Genomic DNA, 14559 nt, shown 5'->3' with positions numbered 1-14559 from the left:
TACTGTGTGACATAAAATATTGCAAAACCATTTTATTCTCTAGTGCCCCTGCTAAAAAAAAAAATTATATATATATATATATATATATATATATATATATAAAACGAGAGAGAGATATAGATAGAGATGTAGATATATATATATAAAATTAAATATAAATATATAATGTTTGGGGGTTTTAAGTAATTTTCTAGCAAAAAATACCAATTGAAACTTCTAATCAAAAAGTTCCAGAAACGTGGTTAAAAATGCACAGGTGTGAACCTAGCCTAATAACCCATACACCCGATCCGAAAATCGGATGAAAAATAACGTTTAGAAGCAATCGTACCATAATCTGATTGTTAGTACAGAGCTTTCGAGAGCCGATCACAACAGTTCATCCGGTATTATCTGATCAGACAAGCACAAAAATTTTCTCTTACGATATCAGATCGTGCGATTTTCGTTTATTATTGGTTGAGCCAGATGGTCGTTTTTCAGCCTATGTTAAATCAGTAAATTTGTCATTGGAAAATACAAAACAAATACGCTACGATACATTACTTCACTTCAGATTTTTTATTCTGTTGTACGAGAATTTTAGTTTTCATTTTCAATATGCGACGATTATGCAAAGAAAAATGGACGATCTGCCTCCTGATTTTCGGATTGTGTGTGCAGACCATAAGGGTGTGGAAAAGGTTGATACCAGGGCAACGTTGTGTCCTCCCACCACACCAAACTCTACTGCCTTATTTTAAAAGCTAGTTTGATAAATAAATTCAGTCTCTGTACTAGAATCCCAGCTGCAGTGTACACAACCATACCTATACCGTAGATGTGCCTTAGTCAGCGCCTTCAAACCTCTTAGTCCTTTCTGGGCTGGAAAAACACTATAATCCCAAAAAATTTGCATGTCCTGAACACCCTCCAGTTGTATACTCGTAAAACAGGTATAAGCAGTATTTAGCGCAATTCTGTACTAAAACGTCTTTTCCCAGTTGGATTTCATCAAGGTCATGTGGTTTTCAGGGACGTAGCATGTGTCGTAGAGTCCATCCCTGTTCTGTTCTTGATATGTGACAATAACAAGTCTATACCCTTCTCCAAAGCTTGAGGTAGCATCTCCTGCTCTGCTTTTGTGAAGCGTCCAAGCACATGTGTTGTTACTGAAGACTTATCATCTGGACGTCCTATCCCAATCAAGAGTCTGGTCATCGTCTGTTAAAAAAAAATAAAAAAATTAAAGTAGACCCTAACGTCAAAAACTGAGCATCTGCTTTGTTATTAACCACTTAAGCCCCCCGGAAGATTTTACCCCCTTCCTAACCAGAGCCTTTTTTGCGATTCGGCACTACGTGACTTTAACGGACAATTGCGCAGTCGTGCGACGCTGTACCTAAACGAATTTGACATCCTTTTTTTCCCACAAACAGAGCTTTCTTTTGGGGGTATTTGATCACCTGTGCGATTTTTTTTTTGGTCATGCGCTTTAAACAAAAAAAAGAGCATCAGTTTTGCAAAAATAACTATTTTTCACATTTTTTTATATGAAATTCCCCCAAAAAAATGTAAAAATCAAAATTTTTGAACATTTTCGACCAATTTGTTTTATGCTACATATGTTTGGTAAAAAAAAAAAAAAAAAATTGCAAAAAGCGTATTTTGATTGGTTTGCGCAAAGTTATAGCGTTTACTAACAAAGGGAAAGATTTTTGTCATTTTTTTTTGTTTTTTTTTTTTAACGCGTAATGGCGGCGATCTGCAATTTTTTTTTGCGGGACTGCAACATTGCGGCGGACAAATCGGACCCTTGACTGACATTTTTGACACTTTTGGGGTTACCAGTGACATTACTACAGTAATCAGTGCTATAAATATGCACTGTTACTGTAAAATTACACTGGCAGTGAAGGGGTTATGTGTGTCCCTAGGGGCGTGATTCTAACTGTGATTGGCTGTGGCTTGAGGTGTAAGAACAGAGATCAACGGTCCTACATAGTAGAACCGTATGATCACTATTTCTACACAGGGGAGAATGACAGGCGGCTTGATCGGGTCCGCCGGTCACACGCACGGGTGGGCGCCTCCGGCGGCGTGAGCTCGCTCCTGAGACCCTCACAGGCTAGCGACGTAGTACTACAGTAAATAGTCCTGCGGCGGTCGGCAATCGGTTAAGAGCATCTACAAAAGGTTAATTATGCCTAAGCATTACCCCAAAATGTATTGTGTCTTGAATTTCTCTTCAAAAATAGCAGTGCACTTCTTGGTATGTGAGGGTACCTACAGCCTCATACAGGGGCTGACTGGCAACGTTCGGCCCAGGGGGCAAGTACAAGCCAGAGGCCCATGGTGTAGCGACTCGGCCCCCCTCCCACTCTTTTTCTTCCCGTCCTCCTCCTGACCCCCATTCCAAGCTGAAGCCCTGCTCCAAATGCTCTCTACTTGCCGACTGAATCCGGGTTCCTGACCTGGCGAGCTGGGGGCGGTTGGGGGGAGCTGGGACAGCTTGGTCGGGGCTGGCCAGGGGAGGAGAGTCTCCAGTGGGGCATGGAACCGGCCTCTGCTCAGACACAGTTTACACCATCCATGCTGGGGGAAGGGAGGCCTGCGCTCTGTCCTTGTCTTCAACCCGCACTCAGTAGGTCAGTGGGAGGGACTTTTTACTTCCCTTCACCAGGAATCATTTAGACAGTCTGTGGCAGAAGCAGTGCAGCCTTTTTATGGGGCATCAGAGCGGCTCAGTAGGTCAGTCGGAGGGACTTTTTACTTCTCTTCACCAGGAATTTTTTAGGCATGTATGTGGCAGAAAAAGTGCATCAGAGCGGCCTGGGGGGCAATTGCCCCCCCTTGAGAGATCATTCAAACAACACAGGAAAAGCCGCTCAGGTGAGGCACGAATACCCAGGTGCTGGTCGGATCCGCCATCTAGTAATCAAGTATCCAAGGAGAAAAAGTGACCGCACTCAGAGGAAAGTGAACTTGAAGTGTTTATTCCCATTCATGAAATACAACGGTGCATCAAACAGACATGACACGGTTAACGCGTTTCACAACTCTGTGGGTCGCTTACTCATAACCGTGTCCATGTCTGTTTGATGCACCGTTGTTTTTCATGAATGGGAATAAACACTTCAAGTTCATTTTCCTCTGAGTGCGGTCACTTTTTCTCCTTGGATACTTAATTGCCCCCCCTGGCCCAGTCCTCCCCTGGCCTCATAGTTGTACATCTGCAGTGCGAGATCTACTGCTGCCTCTGGCTGCTATTCCAATACAATTTCTAATGATATTAGTATTGAACTGTTCTCCTTGCTTTGGAAGGTCTGACATGAGGAAGCAAAGCTTTGCTTCTACCAAAATGTCCGCCTCTGGACAGAGCATGCAGAACAAGGCATAGTAAGTCAGTAATTATTAACCGGTTACCGACCGCTTACCGCATATTTACTGCGGCAGTGTGGCTCTCCCAGGCAAACCAACGTAGGGCTATGTCAGTCGCTTGGAGGCAGCTAGGGGGTGCGCTCCCGCCCCTGCTCGTCTGCGGGGAAGCCGATGCACGGGTCAGGTGGCTCAGATTGCCGCCTGACACCCGCGATCACTCCCCGCTGAGAGAGAACAACGGTCAGCTGTTGTAAACACATCTGACCAATCTTCTCCCTGGAATGATCATAGAGCCCCTGTGATCCTTCTATATAGGATCACAGGTCTCTATGGTCATTCCACAAGCCACACCCCCACAGTTAGAAACACGTCCCTAGGTACACATTTAACCCCTTGATCACCCACACTGTTAACCCCTTCTCTGCCAGTGTCATTATTACAGTAACAGTGCATATTTTTAGTACTGATTACTGTAGTAATGTCACTGGTCCCCCCAAAAGTGTCAAAAATGTCAGTCAGGGGTCTGATCTGTCCGCCGCAATCCCACAAAAAAAATTGCAGATCGCCGACATTACTAGTAAAAAAAAAAAAAAAAAACAATAAAAATTTCATAAATCTTTCCCGTAGTTAGTAGACGCAATAACTTTTGTGCAAACCAATCAAAATACGCTTATTGCAATTTTTTTTTTTTACCAAAAATATGTAGCAGAAAAATTGGGCTAAAATGTTAAACAATTTTGATTTTTAATTTTTTTTGGAATGTCATAGCAGAATGTGAAAAATATTGTTTTTTTCCAGAATTGGCGCTCTTTTTTGTTTATAGCGCAAAAAATAAAAATCACACAGGTGATCAAATACCACCAAAAGAAAGCTCTGTTTGTGGGAAAAAAAGGACATCAATTTTATTTAGGTACACCGTCGCACGACCGCGCAATTGTCTGTTGAAGTAACGCAGTGCCGAATCTCAAATTATGGCCTGGTCATTAAGGGGGAAATCTTCTGGTCCAGAAGTGGTTAAAATAATGAAGGATCAGCTACAGGCAGACCATAGCCAATACTACTGGCTAAAGTCATTTGCCTTCTGTCTGACATTTTCTTTGGTACAACCTTCAGAGTTCCTCGTCAATCAATAAACTTGGATTGCTATACACAACACAGGCATTATAAATGGTAAACTTACATCGGAGTGGAGATAGTCAATGCAGGAACGAACACCTTTGTGGCCTCTGAAATGTAAAAAAAAATGAATGAATGAATGAATAAATAAAAACTACAGAGACGGAAGTGAAGACACTGGCTATTACAACAAAGGAGACATCCACACGTTGGAAAACCGTGAAGGGTGGGATCTCGTGTATTAAAATTTCTCTTATCCTGGTCCTGTGCTGCAGCCATACATGCACAGATCTTAATTCCAGGATAAGATAGTTTAGATCCCCTGCCATTGATTTTTTTTTCTCTTTACTATAACTTCATAACACCTTGGACCACCACTACTGGGGTAACATGCGATATGTCTTTGAAGCTGCACTCCTGTTAAACACCTAAAATATATATTTACTGTTTGAAGTTGAAGACGACCGATTATCGGCAAAGCCGATATATCGAGGGCTGATATACACTTTCCCCCCGATATATCAGAATCGGCCACCAAGGTTACCGATATTGCCGATATTTCGAAAAGTGCTTGTACCGGAGTGATCCCTGCAGCTAGAGGCATCACCCCGGTATCGGCGTCCATAGCCGATGGTCGGCGGTCTTGTAATGACAACCGATGTGGCTGAGAAGCCGCTCAGCTGTCATTACAAGGAGCGGGAGGGGACGTCTCCCCCCCCCCTCTCTTCCGCCGCCTTCCGCGACTCGCCCGGGTCTCCTGTCCTGCCCGCAACCAGCCTGCACGGCCGCCAAAGACCCGATCAAAGCCACATTCGGCTCCGATTGAGTCTCCATGTAAAAACCCGGAAGTGATGTCATGACATCACTTCCGGGTACTCTGCCCCAAATTCAAAAATATGACGGCATTCAAAACAGCCAAACTTGGGGTACCTGTGAAGTAAAAAAAAAAAATAATAATTTTTTTAAATGTACGAAAATATCGACACGGGGGGTGGGGGTGGAATTCTTCCTTAACACTATAAAGTTCATTTGGTAATTATTCTCACTACACACACTGTTGTTTCTTGTCTGGGACAATTACCCAGAGAAGTAAGAATTCTGGCACCTAATTTAAAGAAGCCAGGAGAACTAATTGGAGATGGATAGATAAAGGCCGTAAAGATGTGTACAACCCTACACCCCCACCTCCTTCCATAAACTATATTTAACATTTTGAAAGAATTCTAATTAATAATTTTTTTTAATTGTCCACTTACCTTGCACTCCCACCAAGCTTCATAGACACCTTCCCCAGAGGCTTGTCTAACTCGTCATGCAGCAGATAGATATTCTCAGGGGTGAGATGGAATTTTCCAGCTGGAGAAGGAAAATTATTTTACTCAAAGTAGTATTTCCCCAATATCATTGGGGTCAGATGGATGTTTTGAGTGCTGCAGTAACTTTTAACTAAAGGTTTTCATGGCCCTTTAGGCCTACTTTTTTATAGAGCAGAACAGCAATCAAAATACAAAAATGACTTTATCCAGTTCTGTAGTCATTAAAGGATAGGTCCATCCTAAAATCCCTGCATGTATAGATCTCCACCTTCTAACACTAACCTATCTACTAGCCCTGTAAAGAAGAAATCAGGTCTGACCTGATCTCAAACGGCAGAAGCTCTGCAGAGGACACGGCCGACAACGGCTGTGAAATGGATGGGAAGTGACGTCACCCATAGAGTTACTATGGGGCTTCCGTTATCGGCTGTGTCCTCTGCACCCGCTTCCACAGCGAAGCCGCCGCTCACAGCTAAGCGTGGGATTGGGTCGGATCAGTTTCAGAAATGTAAGTATACTGATTTCTTTACAGGGCTAGATAGGTTAGTTGCACCGATTTTCGTGTTAGGGTGGACTTATCCTTTAAAGCAGTGGTCCTCAACTCCGATCCTCGGGGCCCAATAACAGGCCAGGTTTGCAAGATAACTAAATTACATCACAGGTGATCTCATTTGCTGCTCAGTGATTTCAGTAGTCTGCATCTCCCCAAGGTAATACTTAAAATCTGGCCTGTTAGTGGGCCCCGAGGACCAGGGTTGAGGACCACTGCTTTAAAGCAATCATTTAAATTTATACATAAACACAGCATGTATGAATACCTATGTTTATATTCATTTTCTTAACATAGGAGCACACAACTGGGAGAGGAAGGGACAACAGTCCAGGAGTGTCAAAACTATGGCCCTCTAGCCAGGGCTGGCCCAAGACATTGTGCTGCCTGGGTCCAAAAATTAAAACTGCCCCCCCCCCCAAAAAAAAATCACGCCCACTAATCCCTAGTTTGGACTAGGGATTGACCGATTATCGGCAAAGAAGATATATCGAGGGCTGATCTGCACTTTCCCCGATATATCGGAATTGGCCCCTGAGGTGACCGATATTACCGATATTTTGGGAAAGTGCTTGTACCGGAGTGATGCCTAGAGGCATCACCCCAATACCGGCGTCCATAGCCGGTACCATGTAATGACAACCGATGCGGCAGAGAAGCCGCTCAGCTGTCATTACATGGAGTGGGAGGGGACGTCCCCCCTCCTGCCACCTTCCACGGCTCGCCTGGGTCTGCTGTCCCACCGGGAGACCCGGGCAACCCGCCTGCACGGCCGCCGAAGACCCGATCAAAGCCGCATTCGGCTCTATCGGGACTCCATGGAAAAACCCGGAAGTGATGTCATGACATCCCTTCTGGGTACTGGGCGCCAGATTAAAAAAAATGACAGCATTCAAAACAGCCAAACTTGGCATTTTGAATGCTTTTAGGTGCAGAGGAGGGGTTTGGGGTCTTTTAGACCCCCCGATCATTCCACAAGAGTACCTGTCAAAGAAAAAAAATAAAAAAAAAATTTTTTTTTTAAATGTACGAAAATATCGGCCGATACCGATATGCATTGACCAAAATATCGGTATCGGCAACGAAAAAACAATATCGGTTGATCACTAGTTTGGACACCCCTGCGCTAAGCCAATCAGAGTTCTGGTGCTTTGCATAGTACTGTCAAGTCTACATTGAAGAAAACCCTTGTGGCAATACTTTTCCATGGTTAAGTTTAAAACTTAAGGCATGACTCCAACTACAAATGACATTTTCTACAGAGTAGACAGGTATTAATAAATGTCCTACCAGCGTTGGCAACACTTGTTCCATTAACATTCATGAACTGACGGGGTTTTAGTAAAACTAGCTGCATTCCATCTTGTTTGGTGGTGATGATATCGGCTCCAGTCCTTCTGTCTGTCTTCCACTGATCTGCGATTTTTAGTCTTCGTGCCAGCAGATTGACAGCTACCATTCCAACACTATGTCTGGTACCCGACATGCCATGGTTGCCCAAACCAACCACCTACATAGAAGAAAATGTTTTATGTGCATCAAATAATACTAGGCATTAGCAGAATGATGCTTATCTGTTTTTTATATAATTTAAGTGCAGATTTCATGGCTATCAGGACTCTTGAAACAACAGTAAGTTGTCCCTTGAGACTGATTGCCTGAGCTGTTATGGGCTTTTACAGTTGACATGCAACATAAACAAATGACAGCCAGTCAATCACGACCCAGAAAGAATGGAAGTACTTTTACAGTTAAAAGAACATATTCCCTATTAAAATTCCATATTAAATTTCATCAACACCATTTCTTTTTTTTTTTTTAAACAAGAGTGCTTTATTGAAAATGTAAAACAATACAGCATAAATACATTGACAAGGTACAATGCCATAATTGAGTAACAGGCAGATACAAAGCTACAAGACCCAACCGTACAGTGCCAATAAGCATATACCCCTTACTTTTTTTTTTTGGTCACTTACCTTATTATAGAAGAAAATATACTCACCTTCCTTCCACTTCCTCCCTCTGTGGCCACGGCCCGCGCCGTCACTTCCGGTTTGCAATGATTCCTGGGAGCTGAACGTCATCACTCCCAGGAATCAATGCAGCTGCACCGGCCCCGCTCGTCACTTCCGGTGCAGGTGCGGTATTCACTGCTAAACAGCTTCTGGGCATGTCCAAAAGCTGTGCAGGGATGCCGCGCCTGCACTGGAAGTGACGAGCGGGTCCGGTGCAGTGCATTGTGGGACTCCAATGTAACAAAGAGGACACGATGAGGGACGCTGTGGCTTCAGCTGCCCACACCTGAGATGGCAGCTCTGGAGAAGAAATTTTCTAGGTAAGTATTTCTTCTAAAAGGTAAGTGCGACCCGGGACAGTTCAGAGGCTATCCATTATGGAATGTACTAGCCCTGACTGTCCCGGGGGTATTTTTAGCTAAAATTGACCCCCAAGGCCGGAACTCCGCTTAAACAACTATGAGAAAAAATAAATAAATAGACAATATTCAATCGGAGGTCCAAGAAGACTAAACCTCATACTTTCAGGGACAAACCCAATTAATACAGTCTATGTAAATCTATACATACAGTATCTTACAAAAATTAGTACACCCCTTACATTTTTGTAAATATTTTATTCTATCTTTTCATGTGACAAGACTGAAGAAATGACACTTTGCTACAATGTAAAGTAGTGAGTGTACAGCTTGTATAACAGTGTAAATTTGCTGTCCCCTCAAAATAACTCAACACACAGCCATTGATGTCTAAACTGCTGGCAACAAAAAGTGAGTACACCCCTAAGTGATAATGTCCAAATTGGGGCCAAAGTGTCAACATTTTGTGTGCCCACCATTATTTTCCAGCACTGCCTTAACCCTCTTGGGCTTGGAGTTCACCAGAGCTTCACAGGTTGCCACTGGAGTCCTCCTTCACTTCTCCATGATGACATCACGGAGCTGGTGGATGTTAGAGCCCTTGCACTCCTCCACCTTCCATTTGGGGATGCCCCATAGAGTTTAGGTCTGGAGACATGCTTGGCCAGTCCCTCACCTTTACCCTCAGCTTCTGTAGCAAGGCAGTGGTCATCTTGGAGGTGTTTGGAGTCGTTATCATGTTGGAACACTGCCCTGCGGCCCAGTCTCCGAAGGGAGGGGACCATTTCTGCTTCAGTATATCACAGTACATGTTGGCATTCATGGTTCCCTCAATGAACTGTAGCTCCCCAGTACTGGCAGCACTTGTGCAGCTCTAGACCATGACGCCACACACCCTTGACACTATCTGAACCAAATAAGTTCATCTTGGTCTCATCAGACCACAGGACATGTTTCTAATAATCCATGTCCTTACTCAGCTTGCCTTCAGCAAACTGTTTGCAGGCTTTCTTGTGCATCATCTTTAGAAGAGGCTTCCTTCTGGGACGACAGCCATGCAGACCAATATGATGCAGTGTGTGGCATATGGTTTGAGCACTGACAAGCTGACCCCCCAACCCTTCAACCTCTGCAGCACTGCTGGCAGCACTCATACATCTATTTCTCAGACAACCTCTGGATATGACTAACACTGAGCACATGCACTCAACTTCTTCGGTTGACCATGGCAAGGCCTGTTCTGAGAGGAACCTGTCCTGGTAAACCGCTGTATGGTCTTGGCCACCATGCCTGCAGCTCAGTTTCAGAGTCTTAGCAATCTTCTTATAGCCTAGGCCAACTTTATGTAGAGCAACCATTCCTTCCAGTGACCAGTATGAGATAGTGAGAGCGATAACACCAAATTTAACACACCTGCTCCCCATTCACACCTGAGACCTTGTAATGGCTAATCGGGCCCAATTTTGACATTTTTTTTTATAGGGGTGTACTCACTTTTGTTGCCAGAGGTTTAGACATTAATGGCTGTGTGTTGAGTTATTTTGAGAGGACAGCAAATTTACACTGTTATACAAGCTGTACACTCACTACTTTACATTGTAGCAAAGTGTCATTTCTTCAGTGTTGTCACATGAAAAGATATAATAAAATATTTACAAAAATGCGAGGGGTGTACTAACTTTTGTGAGATACTGTATATAGCAGAAAGTGAAAAATATTGTTTTTTTTTCGGAATTGTCGCTCTTTTTTTGTTTATAGTGCAAAAAATAAAAATCGCAGAGGTGATCAAATCTAACTAAAAGAAAGCTCTGTTTGTGGGAAAAGGGGACATCAATTTTATTTAGGTAAAGCGATGCACAACCGCGGAATTGTCTGTTAAAGTAATGCAGTGCCGAATCGCAAAAAACGACCTAGTCATTATGGGGGTGGGGGGTAGTTAATAAGCGAAAAATGCTAAATAAGGGTAATAAAAGTCTACTGGTCCAAACAGAAGGGAAAAAGAGAACTAAAAGGAGGTAGCCAACCTCAGAGTGTGTCCAGGAACTCTGTAAGACATGTAGAAAGGAGAGAGCAGGAGGCGCCAACTAAGTGTAGTATTGTTGATTCATCATTTATTACACAAGATTAAAACCTTTTACAAGAAACAAGGGAAATTCATGCCCATCATTGTACTGATGCGTCCTGGCGATCTTCACCATCCTGCAGGCTCCTCACAAGGTCTAAGAGGATGGGGAGGATGTGAGCCCAATGGGGTACCTCTCCGTCCAGGGGTAGCAGAGGACTCCACACTAACCAGCGTGGAATACGGATGTGGAAGTGACGTCACCGGAACAGGGCTGTCAAATGTAGAGGCTATGCGCTCGGAGCTCATAGGTCCTTATACTAGCCCGATCAGTACAATGATGGGCATGACCTTCCCTTATTTCTTGTAAGTTGTTTTAGCCTCGGGCAATAAATGATGACTCAATAATACTACACGTAGTTGGCGCCCCCCCCCCCTCTGCTTTCTACATGCCCAGGTAATGCACATGTTCCACAGCATAGAGAGTGGGGCTTTAACGCCCATATGCCGCCCATATGTGTCCATGGAAGACTGAGGTTTATCAGTGTGCTCACTGCGCGTTCCTAACACAGTGTCATAGACAATTCTCTATGTTTAGTCTTGATCGGAAGCTGGCAGGATGGGCCTCTGAACATATGACCAATAATCCCAGCAGTAGTCACAAGATCAGAAAGTCTGTCCCACCTAAGAGCACAAAGACCCACTTAAAGGGATGCTGGGGCTAGCTGGGAAGGGATTCAATTACATAGCTGCAGGCCAACTGCCTGGACAAAAAAAGGGAAATTCTGATTGATTGGCATCATCCTGCATACAAGCTAGGATGGATGGTCTGTTAAGTGCTCCCCATCATCAGAGGAATGAACATAGAGCTGTTGTAACAGGGGAAGGGAGAGCACAACATGCATGTGTGGATTGGTGGATGAGGGAAGTCACACTGTGCATGTATGGACTGGTGGACGGGGAAGAGCACACTGCACGTGTGCATTGGTGGTGGAGGGAGAGCACACTACACATGTGCATTGGTGGTTGAGGGAAAGCGCACTACACATGTGCATTGGTGGACGAGGGAGAGCTCACCACAAGTGTGTGCATTGGTGGACAAGGGGGAGCGCACTCCACGTGTGTGCTTGGTGAATGAGGTAGAGTGCATTCCCCATGTGCGTTTGTGGACGAGGGAGAGCACACTACACGTGCGTTTGTGGACGAGGGAGAGCACACTGCACATGTGCGTTTTTGGACGAGGGAGAGCACACTACACGTGTGAATTGATGGACATGGGGGAGTGCACTATGCATGTGTTGATCGGTGGACGAGGGAGAGTGCACTATGAATGTGTTGATCGGTGGATGAGGGAGAATGCATTATGCATGTGTGGATCGGTGGATGAGGGAGAATGCACTATGCATGTGTGGATCGGTGGGTGAGGGACAGCGCAGTATGCACGTGTGGATCGGTGGACAAGGGAGAGCGCACTACCAATGTGTGGATCTGTGGACGAGGGAGAGCACATTATACATGTGTGGATGAAGGGGAGCGCACTATGCATGTGTGGATTGGTGGACGAGGGAGAGTGCAATGCGCATGTGTGGATCATTGGACAAGGGAAAGCCCACTAAACATGATCAGTAGTTCTATACTCATTCCTGTGATGATGGGAGCATGCTCAATGAACCATCTGTCCTAGCTTATGTACATGATGACAGCGATTACTCCGAAAGCTGCTTTTGGGCCAGGTTTTGTGGAAGCCGCTGTTGGGCTTCATGGTCCATACAGAGGGGTTCATGGCAGGGTATGTTCCATGTTGCTCTGTGTACAGAAGAGATTAGGGGCTCATTCTCCGCACCTGCTGGAGACTGAAGTGTTAAATACTTCTCTTCCATAGATTGCTGTTCATAGGGCAACCCTACAGGAGATGAGAAGACTATATAATAGGGTTGTCACCTCATCCCTTTAAACCTGAAAACTTATGAATTACACAGGTTCTGTGGCTTTTTTAATGCAGATAAGGCACCAAGTGAGTTTAATTACCACCTTAATCAGCCACAGAACCTGTGTAATTAATATGTGCTTGGGTTTAAAGGGATGAGGTGGCAACTCTACTATACAGAGAGGATTATTATTATTAAAGGAGATGTACAGCCAAAGCTCATTTGGCTGTACTTCTATGGATAACAGGAGTGCAGTTTGTTCCTGTGACAGAGAGCAGGCTGAAGTCGGTCCAGGCACCGGGTCATCACGACCACAGAGTCGGGATCCGCCAGGTGCCTGGGCCAACACCCAGCTCAGCCTCTCAGCGAGTCGCTGAGAGCCTGAGCCGGCCGCTCCCGCCCCCTCCACAGCCCAGGGTTCCAGTGAGCGAGGAGGGAGAACAGCGAGTCGCTGAGAGCCTGAGCCGGCCGCTCCCGCCCCCTCCACAGCCCAGGGCTCCAGTGAGCGAGGAGGGAGAACAGCGAGTCGCTGAGAGCCTGAGCCGGCCGCTCCCGCCCCCTCCACAGCCCAGGGCTCCAGTGAGCGAGGAGGGAGAACAGCGAAGAGCTGAGAGCCTGAGCCGGCCGCTCCCGCCCCCTCCACAGCCCAGGGCTCCAGTGAGCGAGGAGGGAGAACAGCGAAGAGCTGAGAGCCTGAGCCGGCCGCTCCCACCCCTGCACAGCCCAGCGCTCCAGTGAGCAAGGAGGGAGCACAGCGGAGAGCTGCTGACTGACAGTCACCAGCTCTCTGCTCGGGGAGCTCTCAGAACCGAGCGATCAGCGCTGAGGGACAAATGCAGCATCGGACCAATGCTGCATCCACCTACGGTAGGTATAAATGGGGAAAAAAGCTGAATCCCATACTTCTTTTTTAAGAAACAAGTCTATTTTATACCATCCCACTGATGACTTAAAGGATAAGTCCACCCTAAAACTAAAATCCCTGCATCTGTAGAGCTCCACGTTCTAACACTAACCTATCTAGCCCTGATCTGACCCAATCCCACGCTGAGCTGTCAGCCGCGGCTTCGATGTGGAGGCGGGTGCAGAAGACACATACGACAACAGAATTCCCATAGTAGTAAGTTTATGGGTGACATCACGTCCCATTCATTTCACAGCCGTTGTCAGCTGTGTCCTTTGAAGCCGGATCGGCTTCAAAAAAGTTAAGTATACTGATTTCTTCTTTACAGGGCAAGATAGGTTAGTGTTAGATCGTGGAGGTCTATAGATGCAGGGATTTTAGTTTTAGGGTGGACGTATCCTTTAAGAACAGCTGCCACAATGAATGCAGCTCATTGACTCACCATGAAGACCTTTTCTCTGCTGTGACCCTGAACTGCTGCCTGACTCATACGAGACCGACCGAGCAAACTCCATATCCACATGATCCATGGATGGCTGTAACTTCCTCCCATCTGTAAGCAGCCCTGACATGTGCCTGGCACGAGATAAGCCTCATGAACATTCGGTGTTTCCTGTTGTGTGAAAACAGGCATATCGTAGGACAGCCCAGGGGGTCCTTCCATTTCCATGACAATAGCATTGCTTTCTAAACAACATGGAGATTCCCTAGGGCACCAGAATACATGCAGATCCTCCGAGCTGACCACCTTTGGAAGGTACAACACACTCTGCACCTGGTCATCTCTCCTCCTTCCTTCCTCCACTCACCTGAGCTCAGCTACTGGACTCTAGTGACAAGTTTGCTTTAACCACTTTACCACCGGAGGATTTTGCTGTCTTACGTCCAGGCCACTTTTTGCGATTCAGCACTGTGCGAATTTAACAGACAATTGCGCGGTCATGTA

General features: G+C 45.5%; 1 protein-coding gene across 1 annotated transcript; it reads right to left on the bottom strand.

Annotated features, from left to right (window-relative positions):
• Window positions 1-980: 980 nt before the first annotated feature.
• PTRH1 (peptidyl-tRNA hydrolase 1 homolog) lies at window positions 981-14240 on the bottom strand. The gene is made up of 5 exons (XM_082263941.1): window positions 14056-14240; window positions 7633-7852; window positions 5733-5832; window positions 4541-4586; window positions 981-1203 (listed from the first exon to the last, which is right to left on the bottom strand). Exons 1-5 carry the CDS (start codon window positions 14164-14166, stop codon window positions 1000-1002), a joined length of 681 nt encoding a protein of 226 aa, XP_082120067.1. The 5' UTR covers window positions 14167-14240; the 3' UTR covers window positions 981-999.
• Window positions 14241-14559: the final 319 nt, after the last annotated feature.

Source organism: Pelophylax lessonae (genome assembly GCF_965119305.1).
Source record: "Pelophylax lessonae genome assembly, chromosome: 7".
In the NCBI taxonomy this organism is placed as follows: Eukaryota; Metazoa; Chordata; class Amphibia; order Anura; family Ranidae; genus Pelophylax; species Pelophylax lessonae.
The sequence above is the reverse complement of the archived record's forward strand: the minus strand, read 5'-3'. Positions and strand labels throughout refer to the sequence as shown.